Raw genomic sequence first — 12,695 nt, forward strand, 5'->3', positions numbered from 1 at the left:
ACACACCATGATTTACTCGTACCAGTCTGTTTATGGCAACTGTCTCTTATTACAGTGTGCCGCCCAAGCTTGAGTGAAAACTCACCAGCACTAAGGTAATTACTCACTGCCTTCACAAAATCTCCAGCCTCCCCAAATAGAAACCACATGCCATAATGGACTGAACAGATTCTAAATGGTACTTACAGTAATTTTTTTAATAAGCAGAAAATATGCAAACTTAACTGCTGGCTAATTTGGGATTCAGAGACAATCACCGTACAGAGTGTGTAGGCACGAGATTAATTTTTTGCAATGTTTGGGGGTTTGTTTAAACCTGGAGTCCGTAGAACAGTAAAAGCTGCAAGAAGGGGAGCTTCTCCTACAAGTTAGTTGCTTAAAAGCACGGCAGTGAGATTTAAAGGCTGTAGTAAGGTGTAACAGCAGAAATCAAACCCAGCTTCTGTTGCTTTCATACATGGAAACAATTAAAGTTGATAACCACCCCCCATCTACTAAAGTTTAAGTCACATGATGAAAAGGAGGCAGATCTTATAACACAAATTTATCTGAGGAGTCCTGGCTCTTGGGAATACCCATGGAGGTGTCACAGTCAGTTTAGACACAGTTTAGACTCCAGAGTCCCTGTGGCATTGGTGTGCCCGTCACTGATGCTGTGACACACCAGGCTGCAGGTGACAGTCCCCAAGAGGAAGAGTACCCCAGGGTGCAAGGGCTGCCACCAGGGCACAAAATTTCTTTGCCAGCCCTAAAAATGAAATTAAATACCTGTTGAATGCAAGCAGCGCCTCACTGAATACTTTTAAATAATTTCAGTGCTCGAAAAGGCAAATTGTTGGTACAGCTGTTAATTGTTTGCTGAGATTATAATAATAAATATTTATGTGTTTTAATGTATTGCCATTATCGACTGAACTGTTTGAAAACTGAAATAAAATGCATTTAGTCAAATTATTAATTTACATCTCCCTTAATAGCCTGTAAGGATATCTTAAAATTTTAAGTGCATATTTTTGCTTTTCTTCAGAGTAGAATATTTCTTGATCTATAGTAAGATACATATATACATATAGAGAGAGATATTCTTGATAATATAATAATATTCTTCAACAAGAATATATTCTTGTTGACAATGGAGTATATTAATGGAGAATAATAGTTTAATAATGTACTACTGTTCTTTATGGGAGAACTTTCCAGATTTTAGGAAGACCTAATCTGTGCCAATACCCCTCTTTTCAGGACTTTGCCACTCCAGCCAACCTGATCAAGGCCTTATCTTTAATAAAGCCATGTGAATAAGAAGCAGGACCTCAGTGCAACCTGGTAGAAGATATAAAGTTCATAAAACATGATTTCTTTTAAATTCTACAATAGCCTATCCTTGGAAGTGCATGCATTTGAGATATTTATTTTTCTGGGAAAATGCATATGGTCTATCCTGCTTTAGACATGGGAGAGGAGTAGATTCATAATATCCAGCTTGTGTGAACCTATGGATGCAACACTCGAGTCACCATTTGGATCAGCTTAATTTTGGTTTCTGTGATCAGTGTGGTGGGAGCTGGGGGAAATTACTGTGTAAACAGTGAGGGGCCTGATTCTGCACCCTGGAGTGTGGAACAGAAATCTTATGCCTGGAATTAAGTTAAAAATAGGAGAAAATTGCAGAAAAATCAAAGCAAAAATGAATGATAAATAATTCTATGTTAAATTAAAAAATCTATGTTAAATAGGCAAATAAATTATTTTTAAAGGGACAAAAGATTTAAACAAGAGAAAACCAAACATTTTCAAGAAACTAAAATAATCTCCTTTCATCCTTCTTGTCTCTCTTATTTCTATCTCTTCTATTTTTTTTCCCTGTCTATTCTTCGCTTGATTTTTGTTTTTCTCTCTCTTCTTTCTTGCCTTTCCTTGTGAATGAAGATTTCCAGCAGGAACAGTAACTGATACACAGAAACAAACCTCCTTCCTGAATTACCACACTGCAAATTTCCTGTGTTTGGGCCCGATCCTGCACCGTTTACCCCACGAATTGTCCCGGGGATGTCAGTGTGGGATGTGAACAGGGGAAAAACGGGTGGATGGGGCAGGATCAGGCCCGGGAACAATAGGAGCATTGTTGGTGAGATAGGGAGCAGGCTGCTGAAGAGGTAAACAGTCAGGAGATGACAACAAGTGGTGGAGTTTCTCAAGGGCAGGGATTTGGAGGAGCAGGAAGGTTAGCGCGGGCCCCGGTGCGAGTGGAAGTTAGAGGACGTGATTGCAGTTCATGGGAACCAAGAGTGCAGGATGGGATACATTCAATTCAGTTTCCTCCGCAGGCTTAAAATAGAGCCATTGTAAATTATGTCAGACTGTCTCAAATCATGAAAATGATTGTTAAAAAGGCCTCGGAATACACAATGCGCATTGTTGTGCGGCTTTGATGTGTGAAAGATGAGAGTTTATGATAGAACAGAAATTAAATAAAAAATAAAGCGGCCACATGCTTTCTTCAGGCTGGGGAAAAAAAAAAGAAAAAAGAAAAAAGGGATTTGTTGCAAGGATAACAGTGTTTGCTGATAGTGGTTGTTTTCAAACAAGTCTGGAGCTGATACTGTTAGAAGCAAGGTAGTGCAGAGGTACAAACAAATTTTGGCATAATGAAAAGCACAAGGCACAGCACAGCCTTGGGATGCTCCTGCTCATCCAAAAGGTGCCAAGAAGGGACATAAAAAGTCACTGGGGAGCTAAGCATTGCCCTCTTCCAAACCCCACTTCTACTTGCAGACTCTTAACTCGGTTGCTGCCCCTGTTTGCTCCCTAAGGTCTGTAGCAGCCAGAAAACCAGGAGCCTGCAAAATCCTGTTTGCCTCAGTGACGTGATTGTCTCTCTAGTGTCTCACTCTGCACCACTGGGACCATTTCCAGCCTCCTGCCACTGTGGAAGGTTGCTGGGAGCTGAGCTCCAGCGTGCAGAGATCAGGCCCTGACCTCAAGGCAGATCTGCTCCCCTGTGTGCTCCCAGACCTTCTCCCAAATGCTGCATTTGTGAGACTGAAATCATTCTCATCCCAGAAGTGTTTGAAAGGAAATTCATCGGGCTCTTACTGAGCATCAGATGTGCAAATAAAGAGGGTTTCATTCTTAAAGGAAATTGTTGTTGAAATATGATCTATCTTGTCATGTGCAAGAGGCAAATAAGCAATATTAAGACTAGGAAAGTTAAGATGTGGAATTTAGAGTTACAGGCACCTGTGAGCACTGTATGCATTGCATGAATAGAAATGCATTGGACATACGAGAGTACTGAGGTTTTCCAGGTTCCAGCCTGGACTTCCATGAGATTAAATTTTCATTATAAGTGGAAAAAAAAATGTTTATACTTGGAAATAGGAAATACCTGGTTGTCTCCTCCTTCACCTCTTTTCTATTCTTGCAGAGTGAAAGCTCTGTGAGGCAGCTTCATCTCTGTCTGGTCCTGCAAATATTTATTTTAATGATTCATTTCCACATGGGAATAGTGACATAAATGGATGCCATTTGAAGACACCTGTGCTCTCACACAGGAGCACCGTGGGTTCATGTGGGGTCACAGCACGTGGGGGGCTCTGGGGGCTAATGCAACGTGGAATAATGGTACTGAACGTGCAGCACTGTGCAGTGCAAAGAGCAAATGAGGACAGTGTGTCTTTTAGTGATTCCAGACCTTTTCTGCTTGGTTGGAGCGGGTTTGGTTGCTGTCTTCTGACATTTGTCTGCTCGATCCTTGCTTTGGACAGCACAGTTGCTTTTATACATTTGTGCACCTAGACCTCTCCCTGTGGCTTCCTGATTGACATTTGGCGGGTAAAAAATGGTATTATTTGCACAGCTTTGAGGGTGGGGGCAATTACCACAAAGCCTGAGATGTGTTGTTGTTGTTGTTTACATACAGGTGAGGTCTGCCATAAATCCTATACTCAGTTTTCAAACCTTTGTCGTCATAAGCGCATGCATGCTGATTGCAGAACCCAAATCAAGTGCAAAGACTGTGGACAAATGTTCAGCACTACGTCTTCCTTAAATAAACACAGGAGATTTTGTGAGGGCAAGAACCATTTTGCAGCAGGAGGATTTTTTGGCCAAGGCATTTCTCTTCCTGGAACCCCAGCTATGGATAAAACGTCCATGGTTAATATGAATCATGCAAATCCGGGCCTTGCTGACTATTTTGGAGCCAATAGGCATCCTGCTGGTCTTACCTTTCCAACAGCTCCTGGATTTTCTTTTAGCTTCCCCGGTCTGTTTCCTTCAGGCTTGTACCACAGGCCACCTTTGCTACCTACTAGTTCTCCTGTTAAAGGACTTCCGAGCGCAGATCAGACAAACAAAAGCCAAAGTCCCCTCATGACAAATCCTCAGATACTGCCAGCCACCCAGGATATTTTGAAGGCACTAAATAAACAACCATCAGTAGGGGAGAATAAGCCAGTGGAGCTTCAACCAGAAGGGTCCTCTGAAGAGAGGCCACATGAGAAACTCAGTGACCAGTCAGAGAGTAGTGACCTTGACCTTGACGATGTCAGTACCCCCAGTGGCAGTGACCTGGAAACCACCTCGGGCTCTGATCTGGAAAGTGACATTGAAAGTGAGAAAGAGAAATTTAAAGAAAATGGTAAAATGTTCAAAGACAAAGTAAGCTCTCTGCAGAGCCTGGCGTCAATAAATAATAAGAAAGACCACAGCAATCATTCCATTTTCTCACCATCCTTAGAGGAGCAGACTGCGGTGTCAGGAGCGGTGAATGATTCTATAAAGGCTATTGCTTCTATTGCTGAAAAGTACTTTGGTTCAACAGGACTTGTGGGGCTGCAAGACAAAAAAGTCGGAGCCTTACCTTACCCTTCCATGTTTCCCCTCCCGTTTTTTCCAGCATTCTCTCAATCAATGTATCCATTTCCTGATAGAGACTTGAGACCGTTACCCTTGAAAGTGGAGCCCCAATCACCCAGTGAAATTAAGAAGATCCCAAAGGGAAGCTCTGAGTCTCCCTTTGACCTCACCATAAAACGTAAGGAGGAGAAGCCACTTACTCCCATCCCCTCAAAGCCAGCAGCCCCCTCTGCATCCAGCCAGGACCAGCCTCTGGATCTCAGCATGGGCAGCCGAAGCCGAGCCAGCAGCACGAGGCAAGCTGAGCCTCGGAAAAACCACGTCTTTGGAGAGAAGAAAGGAGGAGACCTCGAGCAGAGGAAAGCTTCAGAGTCCTCTTTGCAGCACGCCAGGCCCACCCCGTTCTTTATGGATCCCATATACAGGTAAAGGACTGTCTGCTGCCTTCCAGCATCCTTCGGTGCAGGCAGCCAGGTCTGCCAGGGCTGCCACCCTGTCCCCCTCCCAGTGTCCCTGGAGGTGCCATTGCACTGCCAGGGCATGGGGGCCCAGGCCACATGCTGACCTGTACATGCCTCCTCACATCCCAGCTGAGCCACAGGACTGGCAGTGCTGCAATTAGCAAGCCCTCATTGCCATTAGTTATTAGTTATCAGTTCAACATGCATAGCTTTTCATGCAGGGGTTGAATATATTCTCTGAGTTGGCATCAGTATTGAATGCTTGTTTATTTGATCTGTATTTGATGTCACTGGTTTGCCTGAAGTTCGTTTTCTTCCAAAACTCTGCCTCCTCTGGCTTCCCCTGGAGTACCCCTTGTACTCCACTTTGCCAGCTCCTCTTGGATTCAAGAGGAGTTTCTCGCAACAAAGAAACATAGTGGCCCTAAGATGTGTTAAAAGTATGGGAATTGAGAATGATTTCTGCCCTTTGTTACCATTTTTTGAGTACTGGGTTGATTTCTTTGGGCATTTTGTTCATAGAAATGAAGGCACAGCATCCTTGTGTGCACAAAGCCTCAGCAGTGGGTTCCTTAGAATCATCAGAGAAAATCTTGGGTTGGAAGGGGCCTTAAAGCTCACCTCATTCTACCCCGCTGCCATGGGCAGGGACACCTTCCACTCCACCAGGCTGTGCAGATCCCCATCCATGGCCACCTTGTGAAATCAGTGGGAGCATTGTTGGCTTTGAAAGGTGCACGCTGTCAATGAGCTGAGATTTTAAAAAACAGTGGTAAAATCCGGTGTTGCCAGCAGAACTGAGATGGATTTCACTGGGATGTGAATTTCACCTGCATCCTGTGTGTGTCAGCCCCCCTTTGCCCTTTCTACACTTATATACCTAACAAGTTAAAGTAATGTATCTAAATTAGTTTAGAGAAATATTAGCTATAAATATATTCATCTGTAATATAAATGGCTGATTTTACAGCCTCTTGCTATTAAAAAAAAGGATACTGCCATGTAAATTATGTTAATTTATTACTTTATCTAAAAAAGAAATGCTGTGGGCAAAGTTTTTGGAGAGTGCTGGTGCATAAGACAAGAAGTCTACGTTATGAAGAAACAGGATATGATGCTATTTAGTGAGATGGTTTTATTCATGCCAGATTGATATCTGTGTTAGACCATAAGTTTTCTTTGCGTCATATTCACTTAAAATGCCTGAAGCAGCGGAAATAATGATCCATGTTTTATGGCCCTGCATTACCAACTAATTAAATTGCATTGCAAACTCCCCTGCCCAGGGCAGAGGGGTTGGAACAAGATGATCTTTAGGGTCCCTTCCAACCCTAACCATTCTGTGAGCCTACATTTCTATGATTTTAATGAAATCTGTACAGATTCTGGCAGCACAGCACGAGGCCAGTTATTACTGAGCCTTCCTTTGCCATGAGTTACCTCTACACATGGACAGCACGATTCATCCATGAAACCATGCACATCAATACCAGAAAAAGCAAAATCCTCAAATTTCCATGCTGTTTCTGAATTGTCCACGCTGGGATTTGCTGCCATGAGTGAATTGCAGGATTTGTTGCTGGCACTTTTCTTGCCCTGCTGACCTTGGCTGTGCACAGGGGAGGTTTCCAGGGTGGTGGCTGTGGTGTCATGTGTGGACAGATGGCAAGGGACCCATTGCTCAAGGCTCTGTTGCCTTGATTCCTCTCCTCTTAATGTTGAGCGTACTCAGTTGCCTAATTTCTGTATAAAAGTGCTTGGTAGTTAGTCATTGGTTCCTATTATAAACATTATCAACCTTTTGAAATGGGATTATTCCCTATTTAAATGGTATAATCTACTTTAAAGGTGATTCCCAGCCCCACCCTGGCAGTAATGAGCTGTGTGTGTGAATCAAGATTTGAGAGTCCTCCCTTATCTTTTACTGTTATCTCCTAGGAACAAATTGCTTGACATGTTATTGCCTGTTTTAAACCCGACTAACTGTATGATTATTAATATCTGAGACTGATTCATCACAAGCAAATCTAATTTTAACATTTACAGAGTAGAAAAAAGAAAGCTAACTGACCCACTGGAAGCTTTAAAAGAGAAATACTTGAGACCTTCCCCGGGATTCTTGTTTCATCCACAAGTAAGTATTTTGGGAATTTTGATGTTGTAAACAAGCCTGTTGATGCTTCAAAGCAGGTGCAGAGAAATGAATGCAGTCTTAGTCATTTTTGGATTTCCTAAAGCACACAGTTTTTGCTGGACCATTGTGGTGGAAAAGCGTAAGCATTGTTCTGAGCTTCTTGATGTTTTGCAGATGAAACAACATGTTTTGATTGTAGAGGAAGCCAGATTCGAACTGAGTGTGTCTTTTAGAACCATTTTCCTCCAAAACCATAACGTAGCTACCACTATTTGCAGCCACTCATGTCTTCAGCACCCTCCTGTGCTCTGAGCAAGGAGAGTCAGTGTTGACTATGAGGAGTCGGTGCAGATTCACAGTGAGGCCAGAAAAGCTGAACATCCCGCTTTAACAGGGATTTTATTTTGTTTAAGGGCTCTCATAAAAGAGAGAAAAGTTTCCACCTGTTGTTTGCAAGCCTCATAGTGCAAACGCTGCACGGTTTCTCTGGTAGCTGCTGTGGGCTGCAGCGTGTGCAGTGTGTGTGCATCCCTGCTCTTCCAGTCCTGAGAACAGACTTTATGAGGGCTGCTCACTTGGTCACAGACCACAATCCTGGATGAAAAACATTTAGGAGGGTGTCCCAAAACAGTTTAACCACTGTGATGTGTCTGTGGCATAGGAAGAGGATCTGTGTGCAAACTACACGTTGCATTTCTTCACCGGCACTGCGCCCTCATTTTGTCTTCCTCCTCCTTGCTCAAGGAGATTTTGCTAAAAATCTCGGTTCAATCTTACACCTGCAATAAAATCCTCTGTGATATTTACAGATTTGGACTCCTTGCAGACTCTGGGCTGTTTCATCTTAGCAATGATACCTTCTACACATCCTGTATTTTAAGCACACGACCATGAGCTGCTGTCTCTGGTTCAGGTTCCTCTGAATTCCTGGGCAAAACAGCCCAATTACCACTTGATTTTTTTTTCCCATGAAGTCCTAAGTTATTATGTCCTAACTTGAATGGAATATGTTCTGAAACATGGCATTTCTGCAGTGGGAGGACCAGCTGAAAGCATATATGGTTGCAGATGCACAACACCCCTTTCCAATTTCAATGTTTGAACAAAGCATTGGATTGTGTATGAAAGTATTTAGTAGTATTTACATGCCATAAGTATTTATGGCATTATATAAGTATTTATAAGCATTAAATAAGAATTTAAGATGTATTAAAATCGTTGAGAATTTACGTGCAAGGTTTAATAGCAGCTTAACACCTCCTGCTGAGTTACCTTAAATAAGGTAAATCTGTCCAATTGGCAAAACAAGTGAAAATTCCCCTTTAGTAGCAGACAGTGCTAATGCACAAAGGAGCTCAATCTGCTTTTTGTCCCTGCTGTGAAACAGGCTGGTTCCCCCCCATCAAGTCAATGATTCTGTTAGAGCAGTTAAGGAGCTGTAAATTATGAGTAAATTATTTAAATGAGGGCATTTTAGATACTGCATTGATGGAAAAAGCAGGATTATTTTGCTTAGTGCTTTCTAGCTGCTCAGAAGCTGTAACTCAGAGTGGTTCAGTGATGTTGGAATTGGGGGTTCTGAAGGTGTTGCTGCAGGTTGGACAGATGCCAGTGGTAGGTGGGGTGGTCAGTGGGTGGGAAAGGGGCTGCTGGGGTAAAATTCACTGTTTGGAGTTTGGTTGTGGTGGGCAGGAAAGGAATGGGATATTCTTTTATGGAGTTGGATATTCTTTTGTGTGACTTGAGTTACCTGGGGAACTGGGAGTCAGGTGAGGATAAAATGGAGACTTTGGGCATTTCCCTGTTAAATGGGAATGATGTCAGCTTCCACCCTCTGTGTTTTGTCCCAGGAAGATTCAACAACTCATGTTGGTGCCCGAGGAAGGGCCCAGTGCTGTCCCCAAGGGTGGCAGTGTGAGGAGGAGGTGTCAGGTGCCACCTCCCCATGGCAGAGCCATCCCAGGTGGGGCAGAGCCAGCCCCCAGGGGCAGGAGGGAGGGCTGGCTCTGCAGAACCCCCTCCTCCACATTTCTCACTGTGCAATGGAATAAAAAGTCCATGGCAAAGTCCATGGCTTTGGTTTTTTCACTGACCTGAGTGAGAGGGATGATGTCTGTAACCTGGTGTGAGCTGGATCGGTGCAGAGGTCAGGAGTGTAATGGGCACTAAGGAACATTGTAAAAGAAAACCAAACCACCAGCACATGTCCTGTCAAAAAAGTACAATATCATAATGCTTTCTTGCAAACTTTAATGAAACAGAAAAGAGCCTCCTGTTTGCAAAGGCAGAATCTGGCTTGATATTTATAGAGGGCTGGGGAACGGCTTCCAGAAAAGCTGTTTTTCCTTTATAGTCCTGTTCACCCTTGTAAAAGCACAGGTGGGGAGTGCTCCACGAGTTTTCATTTTCTGCTGGCAGGATTTGAAATATTTACAAACTTATTGTTCATGTCCTAAAAGCTTGTGGTTTTGTTGTTGAATTTATTCCTGAAAATTGCCATCTCAGGGACCAAGAATTTATTATTTCTTAACTAGATAATATGACAGCAAACAGATGGATAGTTCAAATAGGTTTTTGAAATAGAACTTACAGACATAACCCTGAAGTCTGTATCCTGTCCCTGGCTGGGTAAAATTCCTCCCTGTGCCCAAAGGCTATGAAAATTAGATAATTTAGTGGCATTCCACAGTAATTTGCCATTACAAAGATTGTAATTTTTAGGGAGAGAACACCCCTGTCCAATAAATCATTCATAAAAACATTTTAATTCATATCCTTAAATAAAATCTTAGTAAGTACATTGATTGCAATAAGGATTCCAATGCAGGAATAATGTGTTGTTTTTGTTTCAATTTTGCTCCCAGTTCCAATTTCCTGATCAAAGAATTTGGGTAAGTTCACTGCTTATATTTTTAATTTAATCACTGTGAAATAAATTGCATAAGAAAAATATAATATGAAAGATAACTTACCTCTCAATCATGGAGCATGCCACTCTTTCCTACAGGGTCTTATGGCTGAGCAGATAAATATGCTCTCATGAAAAACTGACTTTATTTTTATGTACCTGATCCTGCTGGTTTTGTTTGGTGAAGGCAATGGGAGCTTTACCTGAGTGAGGGTTGCAGAATGCAGTCTTTTGTTTATATGTGGCTGAAATTGTTCCAAGCCATTTTCCTTCAGAGATTGCAGTGAATTTTTCAGGCTGAAATCTTGTTAGATAGCAATAGTTAATAAATATTTAATCTGCATTAAAATACAGAGTCTCAGAGGATTTTATGTTTTTCTCTCACTTGACTTCTGTGGTAGTCACTTCAATAGTCACCTTAATAGGTTTGAAATTTTGAGCCTAATTGCTCATTGCAGTGCTTAAAGCAGAAGTAAAACACCTATTTATTTTCTGTGTTTAGGTCAAATTTGTCCTCTGTGTATACTTACACCATACTCCTTACATGAACAGGAATTGTGCTATGAGATAAATTTGGGCTTTCTCCTCTATTTTTATAAAACCTTGTTTTTAATACATCTAAATTGTTCATGAGAAAGGAAGAAAAAAAAAAAAAAAGAACCACAGCAACTGCTTTTGCAGATGCAACTCCAAAAACGCCGTGTTCTGATCTCGCACTGCTGGCTCCTCAGCTGCAGCGCCGAACCCAAAAATGCTCGTCCCAGATTTTCCCAACCTTTGGGCTTTGGAGGGGAGAGCTGGAGCCAGGAGGCAGGGCTGGGCTCCTGAGTCACTCTGCTCCTCGCTCTCGCTGCCACCTGGACTCGTTTCACCAGGCAGAGCCAGAATTCTGCAGAGCGAGCGCTGAGATCTTCTCGTGCTCCTCTGCTGTGTGTCCCTGCACAGGCTGCTGCAGGAGCTGCTGCCCTGGGCTCTGAGCCCTGCCCTCTGCTCTGTGCCCTCCCTGGAACACGTCTAGAGCAGTGCTGGACCTTTGCTTTGTGTGAGTTTAATCCCACTTTCTTCTGGGAAGAGCTGTTTTGTGCAGCTGCAGAGATGCTCTGGGAGCCTGAGTTGGAAAGAGCTGAGCAGGAACCAAAGGACTCCTGAGGGTACCCAGAGGTGCTGCAGGAGTTCAGCAAGCAGGAGGTGGGGTTAGATGCCAGACTTGTCAAAGGGAGGAGGTGGTTCCCAAATATTTTCTTTGGGAAATTCGTTGTAGGACATGAAGGGGCCATAGCAAGATTTGTGACTTGGCCCAGGCACCCTTAATCCTCTGCTCTGAGAAAAGTGGCTCTGCTTCAGCAGGTTTGGGAAGTGGAAAAACCCAGTGCAGTCTGTTTCTTCTGTCTGATTTCCTTGACTTTGGCTTAGTCCTCAAATTTCCATCATTCTGCTCCTTTTGTGAGTGTACGTCTCCTGGCCATGCTCACGGTTTGAGCAGCTCCAGCAGCAATAGGTGTTTAAAACATGCAGTGACTGAGCAGGATGCTGATTCATGGATGAATCTCCATCTTGAGAGATTTGGTTATGTCACACAAGCCTTTCCATCTCAATTCCCAGTTGCATGTGCCACATATTTCAACATTATTTGAGATTGGTTTTTCATTCTTTGGCAGGAGCCCTGTGGTGCAAATCAGTGGGCATCTCCTTTGAATGGATCGGGATTAATTTGATCTATTTATGCCATTTTGGTCCCATCAGGAGAAGGTTGCTCTAAGGAGGTTCTGTAATTTTAGGCAGGCAGTATTTGCTTTAGGACGAACCATTGTAAATAATTAAAACAATTGTATAAATAAATGGAAAGGAATTTGGTGAATGCCTTAAAGATTTTGTCTTACTGGGCAGAGTTTTAGGGCATGATCCATTCTCTTAACGGAGCTTAATCCCCACCAATTGGATTCATACAAATCCAGTTATTCTGGAGCCATACTGCAGATCAGAAGTTTCTTGCTACTGCTTCATAAAGTTCAGCCACATGTGATAGGTCTCTTGAACGTGAATATAATTCAGCCAAGTTCCAGGGCTGGCTGTCCAAATACATGCAGTTTCAAGACAGCACAATTCACAAATTGCAGATTTTAGAGGCAACACTATAACTTCAGCTGGGGGAGGGAGAAATCCTGAGCTTTAGCAGTTGGATTTTGCAGAGTTCCCCAAATAACAGTAGTAAAAATAGAAAACACACACTTGAACAGTTTTTTTTTCCCATGAGGTCCGGCCATAAAATCAGTTGTTTTTGTGATAGTAGCAATGAAGCAGTCATGTTTGTCAAACAGGAGGTCAAGTAATT

The 12,695-nt window shown here is 42.8% G+C and overlaps 1 protein-coding gene across 7 annotated transcripts in view; it reads left to right on the top strand.

The window, feature by feature from the left end:
• The window catches only part of MECOM (MDS1 and EVI1 complex locus), a 330,796-nt gene that overhangs the window by 301,539 nt on the left and 16,562 nt on the right, over nucleotides 1-12,695 (top strand). For 3 of the 7 annotated variants that reach the window (XM_072933629.1, XM_072933630.1, XM_032750081.3), the window contains 3 exons: nucleotides 3,923-5,285; nucleotides 7,368-7,455; nucleotides 10,320-10,346. In XM_072933629.1, coding sequence (XP_072789730.1) covers nucleotides 3,923-5,285; nucleotides 7,368-7,455; nucleotides 10,320-10,346 — 1,478 coding nt within the window. The remainder of the gene's footprint in view (nucleotides 1-3,922; nucleotides 5,286-7,367; nucleotides 7,456-10,319; nucleotides 10,347-12,695) is intronic. The other 4 variants (XM_072933631.1, XM_072933632.1, XM_072933633.1 and 1 more) reach the window with 3 other exon arrangements.

Source organism: Taeniopygia guttata, chromosome 9, assembly GCF_048771995.1.
Source record: "Taeniopygia guttata chromosome 9, bTaeGut7.mat, whole genome shotgun sequence".
NCBI lineage: Eukaryota > Metazoa > Chordata > Aves > Passeriformes > Estrildidae > Taeniopygia > Taeniopygia guttata.